General features: G+C 41.6%; 2 protein-coding genes across 8 annotated transcripts in view; one reads left to right on the top strand and one right to left on the bottom strand.

Moving 5' to 3' along the window:
* The window catches only part of LOC124002255 (all trans-polyprenyl-diphosphate synthase PDSS2-like), a 50,463-nt gene extending 48,429 nt beyond the window's left edge, over window positions 1–2,034 (bottom strand). The window contains exon 1 of the mRNA XM_046309625.1: window positions 1,377–2,034. Coding sequence (XP_046165581.1) covers window positions 1,377–1,621 — 245 coding nt within the window. The 5' untranslated portion in view covers window positions 1,622–2,034. The remainder of the gene's footprint in view (window positions 1–1,376) is intronic.
* A 2,907-nt stretch (window positions 2,035–4,941) lies between these two features.
* The window catches only part of sobpa (sine oculis binding protein homolog (Drosophila) a), a 31,928-nt gene continuing 13,832 nt past the window's right edge, over window positions 4,942–23,037 (top strand). For 4 of the 7 annotated variants that reach the window (XM_046309576.1, XM_046309573.1, XM_046309577.1 and 1 more), the window contains exons 1-4: window positions 4,942–5,252; window positions 15,197–15,268; window positions 20,319–20,454; window positions 21,081–21,293. In XM_046309576.1, the coding sequence (XP_046165532.1) occupies window positions 5,157–5,252; window positions 15,197–15,268; window positions 20,319–20,454; window positions 21,081–21,293 (517 nt within the window). In that variant the 5' untranslated portion in view covers window positions 4,942–5,156. The remainder of the gene's footprint in view (window positions 5,253–15,196; window positions 15,269–20,318; window positions 20,455–21,080; window positions 21,294–23,037) is intronic. The other 3 variants (XM_046309578.1, XM_046309575.1, XM_046309574.1) reach the window with 1 other exon arrangement.

The raw sequence follows: 23,037 nt of genomic DNA, 5'->3' as shown, positions 1-23,037 counted from the left end.
TCGCTAGGTGCACGGTGTTTCCTCCGACACATTGGTGCGGCTGGCTTCCGGGTTGGATGCACGCTGTGTTAACAATGCGGCTTGGTTGGGTTGTGTTTTGGAGGACGCATGACTCTCGACCTTTGTTTCTCCCGAGCCCGTACGGGAGTTGTAGCGATAAGACAAGACAGTAACTACTAACAATTGGATACCACGAAATTGGGGAGAAAAAAGGGGTAAAAAAAATAATAAAAAATAAACACCTATGTGTCTGGCTAGACTGTAAACTCTCCTTCCAGACTCATATTAAACATCTCCAATCCAAAATTAAATCTAGAATCAGCTTCCTATTTCACAACAAAGCTTCCTTCACTCACGCTGCCAAACATACCCTAAAACCGATCCTAGACTTCGGCGATGTCATATACAAAATAGCCTCCAACACTCTACTCAGAAAACTAGATGCAGTCTATCACAGTGCCAACCATTATCACCAAAGCCCCATATACCACCCACCACTGCGACCTGTATGCTCTCGCCAGCTGGCCCTCTACATATTCGCCACCCGCTCCAGGTCATCTATAAGTCTCTGCTAGGTAAAGCTCCACCTTATATCAGCTCACTGGTCACCATTACAACACCCACCCATAGAACCCACTCCAGCAGGTATATTTCACTGGTCAACCCCAAAGCAAACACCCCATGTGGCCACCTTTCCTTCCAGTTCTCTGCTACCAATGACTGGAAAGATTTGCAAAAAAATAAAATTAAAATATATTTTTTTTAAATCACTGAAGTTGGAGACTCATTAACTTTAATAATCAACTATCTGTGCAGCTTACCGATCGATGCAGCTGTACACAGCCCATCTGTAAGTAGCCCATACAACTACCTACCTAATCCCCATATTGTTTTATTTACTTTTTGCACACCAGTATTTCCAGCATTTCTACTTGCACATCTCTCACTCCAGTGTTAACTTGTTGAATTGTAATTACTTTGCTACTATGGCCTATTTATTGCCATACCTCCTTACGCCATTTGCACACACTGTATATATACTTTTCTATTGTGTTATTGACTGTACATTTGTTTATTCCATGTGTAACTCTGTGTTGTTGTTTGTGTCACACTGCTTTGCTTTATCTTGGTCAGGTCACAGTTGTAAATGAGAACTAGTTCTCAACTGGCCTACCTGGTTATATAAAGGTGAAATAAATAAAAAATAAAAAAGCTGGTGATTGACGTCATAGCCATGACAGGTCCAGGTCTTCTAAAACTACAGGCAATATAGAGTTGCATTGTGTATGATGAAATTGTGTAATGGAAGATTTGACATTTGCATTACAAACATGATGTAATGTATGCAATAGTAGATGATCGTGTGTAAACCATACCTTGCAGTGTTGAGTAACGGGTGTTTTGTTCCAACCAGTTTCCTCACGTGCATTGCTACATTACTGAGTTCATCACTCAGCAAGCAGCGTAGGCTCATAAAAGAAGTCGGATAACCCACGATTTTCTCTGCATCCGAGACCACTTTATTCCAATTAGAAGGCGTTGTGTTGGAGAAAATACTTATGTTCCTCTGTCCACGGTTTAGCAAAACAATGCACGAGAGCCGAGACCAAATTACTGTCATCTTTACAGCTGAAGGTCTTTTACTAATTAAAGTTTAAACAAATATAAAGCAAACCCTTGAGAGGTCTATATCCAAGCTTGACACAAGCTAGTATATATAGCTAAGTCAATTAAATAAATAAACTAAACGGTGGCAGGAAAGTGACATTAACCGATTAAATTAGATATGTAACTGTTAACTAGCTATCCATCCATATTTACAGAATCTAATGTTATTATGATGGATATTATTCTCGCTGTCGACAGTCACATTAACTGAAATAAGTATTATACATAACGTTATCACCCTACTTAATTTAATACTTATACCCTTTGATGTATCCTATAAAATGTCCAGTAAATATACCGTAACACACGACCTAAAATGTTAAACATTGACACAGGAGGCCGCCATCTTGACAAAACGCAATACGGTATGTCGCAAAAACGTTACAACAGTTATTGATTGATGTGCCCTGGGCTGCGCTCAGTGCGAAAAAATGTTTCCACTAGATAGCACATCCACGATTAGCTACATCGTAAATAAATGTATGTATGAGAACAAACATTTGCTTTGTGGTCTTAATTTAAGATTATTTCAGGCATACGCTAAGCGTTGTGGTTAATGTTAGGGATAGGTTTAAAAACATGTTTTAAGAGGATAAATTGTAGAAATGGGTGTTTGGCCTTTGAATGGGTGTTTGGCCTTTGAATAAGGCACTGATAGCTTCAAGCCACACCCGCTACACCCACCTAACGGAGAAACGTACCTCAAAATCTGTTCGAGAACGTTGAAGAATGTTTTTTGGGGAAACGCGTCATTTGAGTACAAACCGTCTCCCAATTTAGCAAAAAAAATATTAGGCTTGACAAAACATAAAACATAGTTTAATTTTACTAACTGAGAAGGATCCAACATTCGGAGTGAAATAAAATGTAGGATATTCTTCAGAAGAAGTGTCTTTGATATAATATGATTATTGAAAAGTCATTTAGAATAACAAAGCTGACATGATAACACCATGTAGGCTAGAATTTGTCATTGGCATCACAGTTGTTACATTTGTGTTCGTGTCTGGTGCGCTCCTTCTGCTCTTACATTTGTATCCGCCGCGAGCTAAGTCGATATATTATAGCCTATCATTTTACCTCACCTGAGGGAATTCAGAAACTCTTGAGAGGACAGTGGAAGTTTATAAAATTGCTTAGCCCTATTTGGGTCGTTCCACCAATTGGTGCCTTTCAACAACAACAAAAAACGTTGATTTCACCTCATTTAAACATTCTGTCATACAGAGCACATGTTCAACTTAATAAAAACACGTTTTCACATCTCAAGATAAACAAAATACTTGTGCCTATTAAGTGCCAAATAAAGTAACATTTAATCTAAAATCAGCCATATATCCTCTTGTGACATGGGGAATGGAAGCTTGTTGTGTGCAACAAGGAAGGGCAATTGTAAAACAAGATTTTGTTTAAGGTTGACCTTAAAATGAGGGACAGACGTAATTGAATCACTCATCACATGAAATAAATAATCATCTTCAAAAAGTACTTTGTCAAAGCAACAAAAAAGAACTAGGGCTTAACAATGATGGTGAAAACTTGGAGAACTATTGTTAATGAGTTAAAATCTTAGAAGTCACAGAAGGTGAACGGAGGTTCAAATGAATTAAATTGAGAATAGGCCTAATCTCTTTTTCTGGTTCTCCTAAATATTGTTTGGTGCTCCTAACTTTTAAAATTTGGGAGCACCAGTGTACTACCAAAAGTTTGCCTAATTAAAGGTAGACTCAGCGAAATGACGTTGCCACGAGCAGCACCACAGATATTGAGATGAGCGAGACGCAAGACTTGGCTCTTTCACAGTCACACACAGTATCTGCACATGTGCACGAGTTCGCTTCATGCTGTTGGCAGCATGGTAGCCAGGGCACCAAAACAGGAGAGAAGTTGTAGCTTCGCGTTTCATTGGTGTTAGTTGTTGCGAAAATTGACCCACTATGCTGTTTACTTTTTACATCTATGTCATACTCTATAAGAGTGGGATCTTCACCATGGGTCACATTTGTAAATTCACTCTTATTCAGAGAACTTTGGCTGCATTTATACAGGCAGCCCAATTCTGATACTTTGGCCAATTATTGGCAAAAGAGCTGATCTGATTGGTCAAAACATCAATTAGAATTGGGCTGCCTGTGTAAATTCAGCCTTAGCACATCTTTGTTTACACAGACAGCCCAATTCCAATCTACTGTCCAATCTGATACCTCAAAAGACAAAATTGTTGGAAAAAAGAGCAGAATTGGGCTGCCTGTGTAAATGCAGCCGTTGAGCATGGACTCCAGGAAAAAAATATATAAATCTGTTAAATATAACTGTTAGCTATAATTTCATTAAATATGTGTTTACTTTAATTAAATATTTTGATAACACTTTATACCAAGTTGCTCATATAAGCCTACATGTGTAATAACACAACTACCAATTGCAGATGTCTGGAGGGTCTGGTTGAGTGGAAGGAGCTGTGCTACATTACATTTTGTGTTGACTATTCTACAGGAAAAACAGAATTATTATGTTTCAATTCATGTAACAATATCGAACTGCAGGCTGTGTGTGTGTCTGTCTGTCTGTTTGTGCATGCATATGCGGGACAATGCACTCATTGAGTTACACTATCTGCTTTTGAACAGAGGCTAGACATGGATATTATTTCAAGGACATTTTCTTTTAGAACAAGGATCTCCCATTTTTGGGACTCCTCTGTGGATGAATGATGATGCCTCTCCTTTCCTTCGCCTGCATTGAGGATAGTAAAAGCAATTATAGCCTACCAGGAAGGAAGGAAGCCACCTTACAGTAAGATACACCCTGTGGAAAGTCATGGAGCTAATATGTTAAGTAGGAGGGCATCTGCCTCTTCTCACCATAAAATTGTGCAAGTGTGTTAGAGCTTTGCCTTTGTTGCAACTGAGTTCTACCTAAACTCCTTGGTTCTATCACACGGAAGAGGTCAAGAAGTTGCCCGGGACCACCTGTCAGAGGCTTGCACAATTTATATTGTAAATCTGTAATGGCTACAGATAACCATACCAACATCTGTCCAGCAGTGGCAGGCAGGATAGGGCGCAAATACCTTCATGAAGTGGGAGAGCCTTCCAGACTAGGTTGTAAGATTGCATGTGTGAGGTGAGGAGGACCCAAAGTTAAAACGTTACGGAAAATCGAGAGGAAATAGCCCACCTCTGATCAACAGCGTCATATTATGTTACAGGGGACGCTCCTCCCCCTGTCTAGATTTTTTTCTCACTCAACCTCTCATTTGATTCAGAGGCAGCTCACACACACCAACTTGCGCACAGACCGTGGAAAAATAGGGGCAGAAGATGGCTGACTTAACAGGGCAACGCAAGCCCTCAGCGGCGGCATCATCAACTTCACCCGGGCTGTTCCCCAGCTTGACATTAGCCTTTGGGCAACTTTAAAGCGGCCCCGCCTCGCACTTGTCCACTCTACCCCAATCGCAAATATTGACAGAGCTATTATAAAAAATGGCAGAGATGGAAAAAGAGGGCAGACCCCCCGAAAATAAAAGAAGCAGAAAACCGGCTCACCCCGTGAAAAGAGAAATCAACGAAGAAATGAAGGTAAGTGATCGACATTGGACCACTTGGTTGTGATTACGCATGGAAACAGAGCACTCATTAAAACGCGTGATATATGTGGATGCGTAAAGCGAGCATCCTCTCACATTTTAGAGCAGACCTGATTCATTGACGCAATTCATTGGATGAATAGCGAATAAGTTCAATGTCATATAGATTTTTAGGAATTAATTAAACCCATTCATAGTCCACAGCAGGTTGAATAAAAATGGATATGGTAGAATGTCTTGCCATGCGTTATAATACAGCCTAGGCTACACCGTCTTTGTTGTTCCACATAGGCCTACCAGTAGCCCACATTTACTTTTTGGCAATGAATGGGAAAACATATTCTGGAGAATTAGGACCCTATTATAGTCATTTGTGTGGTTTTCCTTGGCCCACATGGTTCCATTGATGTAAATGGTAAATCCAGTGCGTCAGTCAAGGCGTCAACAGTGCCACTATACTAGTACTACCGCTACTCCCGCAGAAACAACACTGAGCGTAGCCTACGCATTTCAAATAAAAGATCGCGGAGAGACTATCATGATCAATGAAAGGAAATTGACTCACTGCAAATTATTAACGCTAGACATCGTCTCTAGACGGCATCGTGAACTCAAGCCAAACGATATCTGTCCTTTCCAGCTGTGGACGAGCCGAAGCGCTAGAGGTGTGCTTCCAGATGTGTGTCTACAGACGCCGGACAAGATCACATTGTTTATCGTGCATTATACTGTTCTGCATACATTATAAGCCTACCTAAGGGTACACTTATGCATGCCATGTATCGATCTAAATATTTAACAGTAAGATAGATTTTCCTGCTGTGATGGAATTGTCGTACATTGTGGAGAAAAAAAACGTGAAGAGGGCATGGCATGCAGGGAACCTATCGCTGCTTTGTCTCAGGGTTTCATCATGTGTTCATTGTTTTTACACATTCTATGCCTGGGTTGAGAAAAAACATTTCCAGTACAGAATCATTCCCAACGCATATTCAGATATAGGGTTATTGTTAGAGTATGGGTTTTATTTTGTATATATTGATTTAGAGGAATTATGAACACAGATTGTCAGAAAAGCCTACAGACGTTTTGGTGTGCATCATGTCTCTTCCCGTCTAAGAGGTGTGTGTACTGGGTTTCAGAGAAACACCCCTTTTTCTCTCGCTGTGAATTGCGTGGAGGCATGCTACATACAATATTTGGATTTGAATATTGGTCTCATGCGTGCTACATTCATCCCTATTGCATTTAAGATGCCATATTTATTTATTGATTCATTTTCATTTCTACAAAATGAGTGGCATATCAAGGTAAATTACGTGAGAACAACGTCAATTCAACTGTTGTGTGCCCAGTGGGAGACAATGGACCAACAAGCATTCTAAATGGGAATTATTTTGACAAGGACATAATGGTATTCTGTGGATTTGATTTTGTTTCTTTGTCTTCATCAATCAAATTATGAAATGCTGTCCAAGTGTTTAATTCATTTCATAGTGTCAGACAGACAAAGTTGTCTGCACTGTTGGGAAAATGACTCAATCCTCATATTCATTCTCTGAAGTGACTGACTTACATCAGTTGTAAAAAAAACTTCTCAGAGCAAAGCTGCCATATCCTTCTGTTCCATCTCCTCGCCAATTAGCTTAGTTTAAAGCAATTAGCTTAGTTTAAAGTGTGGAAGGTGCCACATCTACAGTATAATTATCAGCATATGTAGAGAATTCTGGATGTGTCCGTACAACCAAATATAAGATTAACTGATTATCCTTCATCATTGAAGAACACAGTTCCAATTCAGAGCTGATGGTAGTCAGAAAACAGCAAAAGTCTACATCAAGTACAATGTACATCTTTCACAATTCCAGTTCTATGTCAGCCTTAACAGATAAGTGATTATCAATGAAGTGGCAATAGAATTAGAGACTGATCCAATAGCATTCCTAGCCAGTTTGTGGCTATAGGATGTGCTGTAGTGTCAACAAGCTGTTCCTGACCATCAAGTCTCTTATGGGGCCACAATTACAATTGGCTTTATGCTGACTGAGATTCGGTAATTCCATCTGGAAAAACAAGGTTTAAACTTTGCACCTGGTACTAAATCAAATCTGACCCTGAAAGTGTTCATGGATTTTATGTTGTATGCATTTACAGTGCATTCAGAAAGTATTCATACCCCTTGACCTATTCCACATTTTGTTGTGTTACAGCTTGAATTCAACATGAATTATCTCACCCTCCTACACACAATGCAATAATGACAAAGTGGAAATCTGTTTTTAGAAATTTTAGCAAATTTATTGAAAATTAAATACAGAAATATCCAATTTATGTAAGTATTTATACACCAGAGTCAATACACATTAGAATCACCTTTGGCAGCAATTACAGCTCTGAGTCTTTCTGGGTAAGTCTCTAAGGGCTTTGTACACCTTGATTGTACAATATTTGCACATTCTTTTAAAAAATCGTAAAGCTCTGAAAGTTGGTTGTTGATCATTACTAGACAGCCATTTTCAAGTCTTGCCATAGACTTTCAAGCTGATTTAAGTCAAAACTTGGTAAGAAATTCCAGTGTATATTTGGCCTTCTGTTTTAGGTTTTTGTCTTGCTGAAAGGTGAATTTGTCTCCCAGTGTCCGTTGGAAAGTACACTGAACCAGGTTTTCCTCTTGGATTTTGCCTGTGCTTAGATTATTTTTATCCTAAAAAACTCCTTAGTCCTTGCCGATGACAAGCGTACACATAACATGATGCAGCCACCACCAAGCTTGAAAATATGAAAAGTGGTACTCAGTGATGTGTTATGTTGGATTTGCCCCAAACATAACACTTTCTATTCAGAACTTAATGTTTATTTCTTTGCCACCTTCTTTTAGTGCCTTATTGCAAACAGGATGCATGTTTTGGAATATTTTTATCCTGTGCAGGGTTTCTTCTTTTCACTCTGTCATTTAGGTTAGTATTGTGGAGTAACTACAACGATGTGGGTCCATCCTCAGTTTACTTCCGTCACAGCCAATAAACTCTGTAACTGTTTTAAAGTCAACATTGGCCTCATGGTAAAATCCCTGAGAGGTTTCTTTCCACTCTGGAAATTGAGTTAGGATGGACACCCATACCTTTGTATTGACTGGATGTATTGATACACTCTACTCACTCTACTCGGCAAATTGAATGTAGTCTATCACAGTGCCATTCGTTTTGTCACCAAAGTCTCATATACTACCCACCACTGTGACCTGTATGCCCTCTTTGGCTGACCCTCACTACATATTCGTCGCCAAACCCACTGGCTTCAGGTCATCTCTAAGTCTTTGCTAGGTAAAGCCCCGCCTTATCTCAGCACACTGGTCACCATAGCAACACCCACCCGTAGCATGCGCTCCAGCAGTTATATTTCACTGGTCATTCCCAAAGCCAACACCTCATTTGGCTGCCTTTCCTTCCAGTTCTCTGCTGCCAATGACTGGAACGAATTGCAAAAATCACTGAAGCTGGAGACTTGTATCTCCCTCACTAACTTTGAGCATCAGCTGTCAGAGCAGCTTACCGATCACTGTACCTGTACACAGCCCATCTGTAAATAGCCCACCCAACTACCTCATCCCTATATTGTTATTTTGGTTGTTGTTGCTCTTTTGCACCCCAGTATCTCTACTTGCACATTATCATCTGCACATCTTTCACTCCAGTGTCAATGCTAAATTGTAATTATTTCGCCACTATGGCCTATTTATTGCCTTACCTCCCTAACCTTACTACATTTGCACACACTGTACATATATTTTTCTATTGCGTTATTGACTGTACGTTTGTTTATCCCATGGGTAACTCTTGTCACACTGCTTTGCTTTATCTTGGCCAGGTCGCAGTTGTAAATGAGAACTTGTTCTCAACTGGCCTATCTGGTTAAATAAAGATGAAATAAATCAAAAAAAATATGACTAGTTCTTAGACAACCAGTTCTTATAGCCTCTAGCCGTACCCTTATCCTACTCCTCCACTGTTCCTCTGGCGATGTAGAGGTTAACCCAGCCCTGTAGCCCCCAGTACTACACCTATTCCCCAGGCGCTCTCATTTGTTGACTTCTGTAACTGTAAAAGTCTTGGTTTCATGCATGTTAACATCAGAAGCCTCCTCCCTAAGTTTGTTTTATTCACTGCTTTAGCACACTCCTCCAACCCTGATGTCCTAGCCGTGTCTGAATCCTGGTTTAGGAAGGCCACCAAAAATTTTGAAATTTCCTACAACATTTTCCGTCAAGATAGAACTGCCAAAGGGGGCAGAGTTGCAATCTACTGCAGAGATAGCCTGCAGAGTTCTGTCATACTGTAGTGGTCTGTGCCCAAACAGTTTGAGCTTCTACTTTAAAAAATCCACCTTTCCAGAAATAAGTCTCTCACTGTTGCCGCTTGTTATAGACCCCCCTCAGCCCCCAGCTGTGCCCTGGACACCATATGTTAATTGATTGCCCCCCATCTATCTTCATTGTTCGTACTGTTAGGTGACCCAAACTGGGATATGCTTAACACCCCGCCCGTCTTACAATCTAAGCTAGATGCCCTCAATCTCACACAAATGATCAAGGAACCTACCAGGTACAACCCTAAATCGGTAAACATGGGCACCCTCATAGATATCATTCTGACCAACTTGCCCTCTAAATAGACCTCTGCTGTCTTCAACCAGGATCTCAGCGATCACTGCCTTATTGCCTGCGTCCGTAATGGGCCCATGGTCAAACGAACACCCCTTATCAAGGTCAAACACTCCCTAAAACACTTCAGCGAGCAGGCCTTTCTAATCGACCTGGCCTGGGTATCCTGGAAGGATATTGACCTCATCCCGTCAGTAGAGGATGCCTGGTTGTTCTTTTAAAAGTGCTTTCCTCACTCATAAATAAGTATTAAAAAATGTAGAACTAAGAACAGATATAGCCCTTGGTTCACTCCAGACTTGACTGCCCTTGACTAGCACAAAAACATCCTGTGGCGTACTGCATTAGCATTGAATAGCCCCCACGATATGCAACTTTTCAGGGAAGTCAGGAACCAATATACACAGTCAGTTAGGAATGCAAAGGCTAGGTTTTTCAAACAGAAATTTGCACCCTGTAGCACTAATTCCCCAAAATTTTGGGACACTGTCAAGTCCATAGAGCATAAGAGCACCTCCTCCCAGCTGCCCACTGCACTGAAGCTAGGAAACACTGTCACCACCGATAAATCCACAATAATCGAGAATCTCAATAAGGATTTTTCTACGTTTTCTTTAACCCATGTGTAACTCTGTGTTGTTGTTTTTGTTGCATTGCTTTGCTTTATCTTGGCCAGGTCGCAGTTGTAAATGAGAACATGTTCTCAACTGGCCTATCTGGTTAAATAAAGATGAAATAAAAACAATACACCATCCAAAGTGTAATGAATAACTTCACCATGCTGTTTTTAAATTTTTACCCATCTACCAATAGGTGCCATTCTTGCGAGGCATCGGAAAACCTCACTGGTCTTTGTGGTTGAATCTGTGTTTGAAATTCACTGCTCGATTGAGGGAACTTACAGATAATTGTATGTGTGGGGTACAGAGATGAGGTAGTTATTTAAATATCATGTTAAACACTATTACTGCACACAGAGTGAGTAGATGCAACTTATTATGTGGCTTGTTAAGCACATTTTTACTCCTGAATTTATTCCGGCTTGCCGTAACGAAGGGGCTGAATACTTATTGACTCAAGACATTTCCATATTTTCATGTTTTGTTATTTAATTAAAAAATATATATATATCTATATATACTGTATACAGTACCAGTCAAAAGTCTGGACACAGCTTCTCATTTATTCAAGGGTTTTTGTTTATTTTTTACTATTTTCTACATTGTAGAATAATAGTGAAGACATCAACAATATGAAATAATACTTATGGAATCATGTAGTAACCAAAAAAGTGTTAAACAATTTGTATTTATTTTATATTTGAGATTCTTAAAAGTAGCTACCCTTTGCCTTGATGATAGCTTTGCATACTCTTGGCATTCTCTTAACCAGCTTCATGAGGTATTTCAATGAACAGGTGTGCCTTGTTAAAAGTTAAGTCCATATTATGTCAAGAACAGCGCAAATAAGCAAAGAGAAATAACAGTCCCATCATTACTTTAAGACATCAACGTCAGTCAATGCGGAACATTTCAAGCACTTTGAAAATGTATTCAAGTGCAGTCGCAAAAACCATAAAGCGCAATGATTAAACTGGCTCTCATGAGGATCGCCACAGGAAAGGAAGACCCAGAGTTACCTCTGCTGCAGAGGATAAGTTCATTAGAGTTATCAGCCTCAGAAATTTCAGCCCAAATAAATGCTTCACAGAGTTCCAGTAACAGACACATCTCAAAATCAACTGTTCCGAGGAGACTGCATGAATCAGGCCTACATGGTCGAATTGCTGCAAAGGAACCACTACTAAAGCACACCAATAATAAGAAGAGACTTGCTTGGGCCAAGAGACACAAGCAATGGACATGAGACCGGTGGAAATCTGTCCTTTGGTCTGATTAATCCAAATTTGAGATTTTTGGTTCCAACCACTGTGAGATGCAGAGTAGGTGAATGGATGATCTCTGCATGTGTGATTCCCACTGTGAAGCATGGAGGAGGAGGTGTGATGGTGTGGGGGCGCTTTGCTGGTGACACTGTCAGTGATTTATTTAGAATTCAATGCACACTTCACCAGCATGTCTACCACAGCATTCTTCAGCAATACACCATCTCATCTGGTTTGAACTTAGTGGGTCTATCATTTGTTTTTCAACAGTACAATGATCCAACACCTTCAGGCTGTGTAAGGGCTATTTGACCAAGAAGGAGAGTGATGGAGTGCTGCATCAGATGACCTGGCCTCCACAATCCCCTGACCTCAACCCAATTGAGATGGTTTGGGATGAGTTGGACCAAAAAGTGAAGGAAAAGCAGCCAACAAGTGCTCAGCATATGTGGGAACTCCTTCAAGACTGTTGGAAAGGCATTCCAGGTGAAGCTGGTTAAGAGAATGCCAAGAGTTTGCAAAGCTGTCATCAAGGCAAAGGGTGGCTACTTTGAAGAATCTAAAATATGGTTACTACATGATTCCATATGTGTTATTTCATAGTTTTGATGTCTTCAATATTATTCTACGGTGTAGAAAATAGTAAAAATAAAGAAAATACGTTAAATGAGTAGCCACATCCACACTTTCGACTGGTACACTATATATAATTCAATTTTGACATTATGGGGTATTGTGTATAGGCCAGTGTCACAAAATCTCAATGTAATACATTTAAATTCACACTGTAACACAACACAATGTGGAAAAAGTCAAGGGGGTGTGAATACTTTCTGAAGGCAATGTATGTCACAGTGTGACAAAATTGTTACTGGTAAACAAAGACTAATAAGACTAGCGGATACAGATGAAAAAGTAGCCCAAGTTCCATGTTTCCATAAGATACAGTATTTATCTCAAAAGCGACTATCTTAAACATTCTCTGCCAAACATGCTACAGTTTAAGTCTCTCCCTTAACCATAAACTGAAGGCCTGTTTGCTACTTTAAACATTTTAACTTTTCGTTCTTTCTTTTCTCCCTCGTCTCTCGTCTGCTTGAAAAAAAATGGGGGAAAAAACACACAATGTGCCCTTGTGAGAGATCATACCTCAGAAAATCTAAGTCTGACAGTGTTTCCTTCATCTTGTGCTGCTTTAATGTGCACCATGGTAAAATAAGCCACAGTAAGTAATCAAGGAGATACTTGGTGGAATAGGGGATAGTGCAGGGTAAGAGCAGGGGAGAAAGGAATGTATACAGCAATAGGCTGCCTAAGCTGTAAAAACTGAAACCTGAGAGTCTGCACAGGATCACATATCAAGGAAGGTAGGGGGAAATGAAATCGGAGCAGTGGGAGAAAGTCTGGGCTAGGAGAGTGAAGGAGGGCCCACTCAATGAGACTTTTATTATGGTGTACTGTGACCTACTCTGGTTTCTGCCCAAGGTATCGGATTCCCCCTGCTCGCCCCTACCTTTCACTTCTTGCTAAATGAAGGAAACAAGCTTTTGTATTCAAATAATATAATTATTCTAAACTGCTAAAGTTTTTCTGTTCAATGTTGAACATTGGCAGCAAGTCAGTGTTTCGCAGAGCTGTGATTGGGGTTGAATGGTTGTATTTTGCGACCATTTCTTATATTAAAGTGTGTTCATACTTCTGTTTCTACATTGATCACTTTTGATCTCTGTTGATTCAACTGATTAAGAGGTTGATGATTAGTTGAATCAGGTGTGTTAGTCCTGGGCTGAAACAAAGTCCTGTAGGACCAGGGTTGAAGGACACTCTGTAGGACAAGCCTGATAAATTGGATAGCCATAGAAGAGGCTTAGTACAGTCCAGAGAGTTTGCACATTTGTAATAAACAGTTGACTATCAGTGACCAAACAACACCATAGCACTGCCTCCCTCCTCATCAAGCCTGTGTGCTGTTTTCATGACCTGCCATACAGATTGGGTTCCACTCACTTTACCACTCCCTCTTTCTGGAAGTGGCAGGGTGACAGAGGGGACAGGGAGCAAAGACATGGGCAAACCTTCTTGAAGACGGAGAGAGATAGACAGATGACCGTTGCTGGCTTTATACCCTTTCATTTTGTTTGAGTAATGTGATCCAGTCACATCTGAGTCAAACAAGCACTTAGTCAATGGGCAAGCAAGAGTCAATGTTCTTCTGTAACATGTAAAAACCTCAGAAGTTGTTGAAAGAAGTTACACAGCAGAATCGAACCGAGACAATAGTAGGGACTACAAACTATTTCATTGAACCTGTCTCAGGCAAACTTCAATTGACCCTTTGTGTTTGATGTCATGATTTCTTAGATTTTGTTTTCACTATTGATGCGTTTATATCTTTTGATCTCCATGAGTATTGACATTGACTGGTGATGAAACTCAGACATTGTGTCTTGTCATGTTATGTTGTTGTGAGTGTAGTGACTAAGAAGTCTCAGTGAAGTGGTGGATATGCCTCTCAGCGTCCTTAGTGACACCCAGTGCCTGGAATATTCAACTGCTCTAGAGGGGCAGAAGGCAAACATTTTTTTTAAGGACTGCTGATTTTGACTTATTTTAGATTGGGTATTTTAAGACAGGGTTTCCCAAACTCAGTCTTGGGGAGGGTGGTTAAGACATTGAAATTTGGAGCTATTGGAATTTGAACATGTACATTGTGTAATTTACAGATGGTCCCTTACTAGCCCCATAGGGATATTCAAAGTCAACCCAAATTTACCACAGGCACTACCATCGGGTCTCGTGCAGCTGCACTCCGATTTGATGTTGGGGTAACTCACCTCACCCTGAACGAATGTGTTGGACCAACTGATTGTAATGAATAACCTCACTTAAGGGTCCGGTCATCCCTGCTAAAGACTGGCAGTAATATCAATGGATACTTAGGCAACTTTTGAAAAGCAATTCATCGGTTAGGGCATAGATTACAAATGTCATAATGAAAACAAAAAGATGATTGATTTGACATGATGTTCACTTTAGTAGATGTGGTATGAATATATACATGATCGGCATGTGAAGCAGCTAGCCCAGTCTTGTCTCAGTCTGTTCTTGGTGTAAGATATAAGTTTATCAGTGCTTGTATTTCTAAAACATTGCCTTTTTTCTTCGGCTAAATGTTACTTGTATGTCATGCCTTGTGATTCCACGTCTGCAGTTTTTGATTCCGAGCTGATGTTATAACTGATGTTGATTACGCTTTCATGTAATGAAATTACCTCCCTGATCCAGTGGTATTGACAGGGCAGCCCGTAATTGACAATTAAATGCTTGATTGAGTACTATTTGATTGACAGTTCAATGCCAGAATGTAATGAAATGACTCGTGTCTCATCAGGTTCGGGCTGAGCGGGCCCACCCATGGGCAGGCAAGGCGGGTGATCTCCATGGCAACCCGCCCTACTCCATGGTGAGCCCCCTTGTCCGTGCGAGACAATAGTGCTACTCTGAGCCATATATATATGTATTTCACCTTTATTTAACCAGGTAGGCTACTTGAGAACAAGTTCTCATTTGCAACTGACACCTGGCCAATATAAAACAAAGCAGTTCGACACATACAACAACACAGAGTTACACATGGAATAAAAAAAACATACAGTCAAAAATACAGTAGAAAAATCTATATACAGTGTGTGCAAATTAAGTAGGATGAGAGAGGTAAGGCCTTAAATAGGCCATGGTGGCGAAGTAATTACAATATAGCAATTAAACACTGGAATGGTAAGGTGTGCAGAAAATGAATGTGCAAGTAGAGATACTGGGGTGCAAAGGAGCAATACAAATAAATAAATACAGTATGGGGATGAGGTAGATTGGATGGGCTATTTACAGATGAACTATGTACAGGTGCAGTGATCTGTGAGCTGCTCTGACAGCTGGTGCTTAAAGCTAGTGAGGGAGGTAAGAGTCTCCAGCTTCAGAGATTCTTTCAGTTCGTTCTGGTCATTGGCAGCAGAGAACTGGAAGGAGAGGCAGCCAAAGGAAGAATTGGCTTTGGGGGTGACAAGTGAGATATACCTGCTGGAGCGCGTGCTACGGGTGGGTGCTGCTATGGTGACCAGTGAGCTGAGATAAGGCAGGGCTTTACCTAGCAGAGACTTGTAGATGACCTGGAGCCAGTGGGTTTGGCGACGAGTATGAAGCGAGGGCCAGCCAACTAGAGCATACAGGTTGCAGTGGTGGGTAGTATATGGGGCTTTGGTAACAAAACGGATGGCACTGGGATAGACTGCATCCAATTTGTTGAGTAGTGTGTTGGAGGCTATTTTGTAAATGACATCGCCGAAGTCGAGGATCGGTTGGATGGTCAGTTTTACGAGGGTAGCATGAGCATTGGCAGCATGAGTGAACGATGCTTTGTTGCGAAATAGGAAGCCGATTCTAGATTTAATTTTGGATTGGAGATATTTAATGTGAGTCTGGGAGGAGAGTTTACAGTTTAACCAGTCACCTAGGTATTTGTAGTTGTCCACATATTCTAAGTCAGAACCGTCCAGAGTAGTGATACTGGACAGGCGGGCAGGTGCGGGCAGCGAACGGTTGAAGAGCATGCATTTAGTTTTACTTGCATTTAAGAGATGTTGGAGGCCACGGAAGGAGAGTTGTATAACATTGAAGCTCATCTGGAGGTTAGTTAACACAGTGTCCAAAGAAGGGCCAGAGGTATACAGAATGGTGTCGTCTGCGTAGAGGTGGATCAAAGAATCACCAGCAGTGAGAGCGACATCATTGATGTATACAGAGAAGAGAGTCGGCCCGAGAATTTAACCCCGTGGCACCCCCATAGAGACTGCCAGAGGTCCGGACAACAAGCCCTCCGATTTGACATACTGAACTCTATCGGAGAAGTAGTTGGTGAACCAAGCGAGGCAATCATTTGAGAAACCAAGACTGTTGAGTCTGCCAATAAGAATGTTGTGATTGACAGAGTCGAAAGCTCTAGCCAGGTCAATGAATATGGCTGCACAGTAATGCCTCTTATCGATGGCGGTCATGATATTGTTTAGGACCTTGAGCGTGGCTGAGATGCACCCATGACCTGCTCTGAAACCAGATTGCATAGCGGAGAAGGTACGGTGAGATTCGAAATGGTCGGTAATCTGTTTGTTAACTTGGCTTTCGAAGACCATAGAAAGGCAGGGTAGAATAGATATAGGTCTGTAGCAGTTTGGGTCTAGAGTGTCTCCCCTTTTGAAGAGGGGAATGACCGCGGCAGCTTTCCAATCTATGGGAATCTCAGACGATACGAAAGAGAGATTGAACAGGCTAGTATTAGGGGTTGCAACTATTTCATCAGATCATTTTAGAAAAAGAGGGTCCAGATTGTCTAGACCGGCTGATTTGTAGGGGTCCAGATCAGCGATCTGGATTTGGGTGAAGGAGAAGTGGGGGAGGTTTGGGCGAATTGCTGTGGGGAGCGCAGAGCTGTTGACCGGGGTAGAGGTAGCCAGGTGGAAAGCATGGCCAGCCGTAGAAAAATTCTTATTGAAATGTTCAATTATTGTGGATTTATCGGTAGTGACAGTGTTTCCTAGCCTCAGTGCAGTGGGAAGCTGAGAGGAAGTGCTCTTATTCTCCATGGACTTTACAGTGTCCCAGGACTTTTTTGAGTTTGTACTACAGGATGCAAATTTCTGTTTGAAAAAGTTAGCCTTTTCTTTCGTAACTGCCTGTGTATATTGGTTCCTAACTTCCCTGAAAAGTTGTGTATCACGGGGGATATTCAATGCTAATGTAGTACGCCACAGGATGTTTTTGCGCTGGTCAAGGAGAGAAGTTTGGAGTGAACCAAGGGCTATATCTATTCCTGGTTCTATTTTTTTGAACGGAGCATGCTTATTTAAGATGGTGATGAAGACACTTTTAAAGAATAACCAGGCATCCTCTACTGACGGGATGAGGTCAATGGCATTCCGGGATACCCCGGCCAGGTCGATTAGAAAGGCCTGTTCGCTGAAGTGTTTTAGGGAGTGTTTGACAGTGATGAGGGGAGGACGTTTGACCGCAGACCCATTACGGATGTAGGCAATGAGGCAGTGATTGCTGAGATCTTGGTTGAAAACAGCAGAGGTGTATTTGGAGGGCGAGTTAGTTAGGATGATATCTATGATGGTGCCTGTGTTTACCGATTTGGTGTTGTACCTGGTAGTTTCATTGATAATTTGTGTAAGATTGAGGGCATCAAGCTTAGATTGTAGGAAGGCCGTTTTTTAAAACCTTTTTTTAACTAGGCAAGTCAGTTAAGAACAAATTCTTATTTTCAATGACGGCCTCGGAACAGTGGGTTAACTGCCTTGTTCAGGGGCAGAACGACAGATTTGTACCTTGTCGGCTCAGGGATTCGATCTTGCAACCTTTCGGGGTGTTAAGCATGTCCCAGTTTAGGTCACCTAGCAGCACGAGCTCATAAGATAGATGGGGGAAATCAATTCGCATATGGTGTCCAGGGCACAGCTGGAGGCAGAGGGTGGTCTATAGCAAGCGGAAACGGTAAGAGACTTTTTTCTGGAAAGGTGAATTTTTAGAAGTAGAATCTCAAATTGTTTTGGTACAGACCTGGATAGTAAGACAGACCTGGATAGACATATCTCTTTTCTGAGATTGCAGATTGCAACGCCGCCCCCTTTGGCAGTTCTGTCTTGTAGGAAAATGTTATAGTTAGGGATGGAAATGTCAGGGTTTTTGGTGGTTTTTCTAAGCCAGGATTCAGACACGGCTAAGACAACCGGGTTGGCAGAATGTGCTAAAGCAGTGAATAAAGCAAACTTAGGGTGTAGACTTCTAATGTTAACATGCATGAAACCAAGGCTTTTACGGTTACAGAAGTCAACAAATGAGAGCACCTGGGGAGTAGGAGTGGAGCTAGGCACTGCAGGTCCTGGATTAACTTCTACATCACCAGGGAGAAGTAGGATAAGGGTACGGCTAAAGGCTATAAGAACTGGCCATCTAGCACGTTCGGAACAGAGAGTAAAAGGATCAGGTTTCTGGATACGATAGCATAGATTCAAGGGATAATGTCCAGACAAAGGTATGGGTAGGAAGAGAGTACATTGGAGGTAAACCTAGGCATTGAGTAATGATGAGAGAGATATAGTCTCTCTCATCATAATTTGGGGACAAGTCGAAAAGCATTAAACCTGTATGGCAATTTAGCTAGTTAGCTTGCACTTGCTAGCTAATTTGTCCTATTTAGCTAGCTTGCTGTTGCAAACTAATTTGTCATGGGATATAAACATTGAGTTGTTATTTTACCTGAAATGCACAAGGTCCACTACTCCGACAATTAATCCACACATAAAACGGCCAACCGAATCGTTTCTAATCATCTCTCCTCCTTTCAGGCTTTTTCATCTTTGAACTTATATGGTGATCGACATCTAAACTTTCATAGTATTACCACGACGACCGGCAAAACAGTTTGTCTTTCAATTACCGACGTGGGTATAACCAATGAGGAGATGGCACGTGGGTACCTGCTTCTATAAACCAATGAGGAGATGGGAGAGGCAGGACTTTCAGGGAGATCTGCATCAGAAATAGAAAGGAGTTCTATTTTAGCCCTTGGCATCGCAGACACTCGTTGGCGCGCGCGAGCGAGCAGTGTGGGTGCAATAATTGAATTGCGACGCTCGCGCATGCTACGTGTCCGATCTGGTCAGCATGTAGCATTCACTAATTAGGTAGCGAATTGACTGTTAGAAATTCAACACTAACATACAGTAGCACCACTAAAGATGACCAAACTCTGTCTACATACGATTCTACTATGAGAGTGTCTTGAGATGTTCAAGTAATGTATGAGGGGCAGAGGTTCTGTCTTAATAGAATAACACTATTGTGCTCCTTACATGTAAGGATGTGAGGTGGAGTTGACTGGATATTACTGCCTGTGTAGATTTGCAGTGGAAGTGCAGTAAAAATGTTCTGTGGTCGTGCTCAGTCATGGTTTAATGGGTTGGGAATTCTGTATAACGTATGATACGTAGACAATGTGGAATTATTGTACTGTGATCAGTATAGACTTGTTACATGCTACTCATGTGGACTGCTTCTGGAAATTAACTGTAAAAAGCTATGATCAAACAATTAGATTGTGTGCTGGTAAATTGAGGCCTTGATCAAACTAGTCTGGGATAAGTCAGCTGTCAAGTTGTCCTGATCCAATACGTGTGCATGTTTCTCTAGTTAGGATCCTGCCATCAGTGAATAATTGCTACTGTGAATATATTAAGCCTTATTGCAGGAAATTGGAGCAACCCATTCAAAAAACATGTAGTTTTGTTTCATATAACAAGCATTTCCTTTATTGTGTGTTTTGGGGGTGGAAACCTTGTTCATATGCAAACAACCCCTTTTATCCCTCACTGCTCCCCTCATTACCCTGTGATGTAATAGTGAAACAGAGTTCATGCTTGTTAATCCTAATGGCAAATATTGTGTCTCTTGTCTTGCAGAGTTTTGCGGAGAACACCATGAATGAGCTGCTTGGCTGGTATGGCTATGACAAGGTGGACCTGAGAGACCAGGACAACATCGACATACGGAACTACCCAGATGGAGAGACACATCCACACATCTCTGTCCTGAAAGGTGAGCATAACCATGGAGACAGATATTCATTTATCTGGTCATTGCAGTTGTTTATTCATTGAAAAAGCTATGTTCTGTGCACAGGAGCATACTTCTTCATCTAAAAATATGGTTTTGCAAGTGGTATTACAATTGATGCAAAATGTGACATTTACTGTCTATGCTGAGTTGCAAATTCCCTCTGCAGGGTCAGGGACAGAGGCTGGGGAAAGTACTGCTGCAACTTGGCAGTAGTTTATCATGATTGATGAGGCAATTCAGTTAGGCTATCCAGTTCAAAATCTGCTGTAGTTGCATCATCCAGTCATTATGGTGTAGTTATGTTTCAGCAGAAAACTTCACTTTGCTTTCCTATTGGTGATTAAACAAGTGTCTCTGGAATCTCTACATGGTGATCCCTGATTATAATGTTGGATAAAATTGTAGAAATTCACATCAGGCATTGAGCAAGCATACAGTAGGGCCTTATCTAATCAAAGATGCCAACATGGTTTCCAGGGTAACACAAAGGACACCCATCTTGCGTCAAAAGCATATTTGTTTGGAAGTGATCAATGATGTCCATTTCCGTTGCTTTACATACAGCAAGTCCAGAAAGACCAGCACACTCACTCTGTCTCCCTCAGAAAACTCTTTACCAAAAATCCCAGGAGGATCGGGGGAGAATAGTGATGTCTCCCCAAACCAAGCCAATAGCTCCCACTCTACACCGACATTGAGGAACGGAGTGACAGAGTCCTCCACCACCCCGTCCACCTCCACACCCAGCACCAGGGAGCATGGGAACATGCCCATCATAGTTCCACTGATCCCACCCCCCATGATCAAGCCACCAGCAGGTAAAACACTTCACACACACCTAAAAAACAACAAACATACTGCATGTGTTTAAGCTTGCACTTTAAAGACTATCAGAATGGATCCTACAATCGAATCCCAAGTATACATAACAGTGTAGTACGAATCTAACGAATCACTGCCACTTCAGTGCTCAAATCCACTGTCAGTTTTACAATCACTTGATAAATGAGGAACAAAGGTCTGTAAATACATAGACAGACACCCCAGGTTCCCCTCCTCCAACTGTTTAAGTGTCAGTATCACCTGGTCAACTCAGTGGAAATGTATATGGACAGAGGGCTTCATTGAACCACAAGTGTGCCGTGATACTCAAGAGGCTCATCAGCCTGCATGGGGAGAGGAGAGTGCCATGGCATCACCCTAGAGGCGGCCTCACAGCCTCACACAGCCTCACACAGCACAGGGTGAAAAACAGATGGTATGGTCCCTCTCTCACAGCTCAACACCAACCGCCCCCACTCCCCCTCCCACTCCCCCTCCCACTCCCCCTCCCACTCCCCCCCACCCACTCCCCCTCCCACCGGCCCATCCAACTTGTACCCCTTTTGAATTATTCATATGCCCTGCAAGAGCAATAGAGGGGCTTTTGAGGTGCAGGTACACTGGATGATAGAGGTATTTAATATGGGAGCTGCATAATTACAGTACAAGGCTCTCTCCCAGCAGATGTGACTTCATTAATAAGGAAACGCATAACGAGAGCCGAGAAAAAGGCCAGAAAATTCTGAATGCAAACATACGTCAAGTGACCTTTTAGTATGAAAATAATTAGATGCTTTCAAATGAACACTTTACATTTTAGTAGACACTCTTATCCAGAGTGAATTACAGGAGCAATTAGGATTAAGTGCCTTGCTCAAGAGCACATAGACAGATTTTTCACCTAGTCATCTCGGAGAGTCGAACTAGCAACCTTTCGGTTACTGGCCCAACGCTCTTAACCGCCAGGCTACCTGCCACACTCCAACTTGTTTGTTGTTGCCAAATATTTTATTTAATTACTGCCAGGTTTGTCATGGGACTTTAGACATAGATTTTCTAAAACAATGCAATAATGGAGGGATGTAGAGGGGGAACTTCCCCAGGAATACTTTCTACCCCCCATTCACACCTACCTCTACAGAGATCTCTCAATATGGGCCATGCAGCAGGAGCATAAAGGAGCATAAAATATGCATGCTGTGGCCACGGTGCTATCTTTGGGCCTCCCGGGAGTTATTCCCCTTAATTGAAAATGTCCTTCCTTTAAAACAGATTTGCACTATAGATCTATTAAGCTTAACAAGAGGGAAAAAGCCTTCCCAGTACCCACCACAGTGTGATAAGGGAGGTGAAAGACTAATGGGCACATTTCTTTTCACCTTTGCACACACTTAGTCATAATGTGATAATTGTGAGTCTCCCAGGAAGAAGTCTCTCCACATAGTACAACACTGAGGGGCTAAAAAAGCAATGTAAATTACCCAGCAACCCTTGTTTAAGATGAGAGACCCATTTGATGTCATGGAGGGTGTTTAGTTTCCATGTTCTAATGAATCTCCAATGAAGCCCTCTGCAATTTAATTAGGTAGACTTCAGCTGAAGCATTTTAAAATCGACAAACGATTTTTGTCCACAGCAATTTCTTATGGCATCTCTGTCTAGTTAGAATGTCTCTAACTGCCTTCATGACTGCAGCAACAAAAAAAACCTTGGGGTGGGAAGCACTGTCCTCTTTTGCCT

This window comes from Oncorhynchus gorbuscha, linkage group LG17 (genome assembly GCF_021184085.1).
Source record: "Oncorhynchus gorbuscha isolate QuinsamMale2020 ecotype Even-year linkage group LG17, OgorEven_v1.0, whole genome shotgun sequence".
In the NCBI taxonomy this organism is placed as follows: domain Eukaryota; kingdom Metazoa; phylum Chordata; class Actinopteri; order Salmoniformes; family Salmonidae; genus Oncorhynchus; species Oncorhynchus gorbuscha.
Note: the sequence above shows the minus strand (reverse complement) of the source record. Positions and strands in the feature narration are given on the sequence as shown.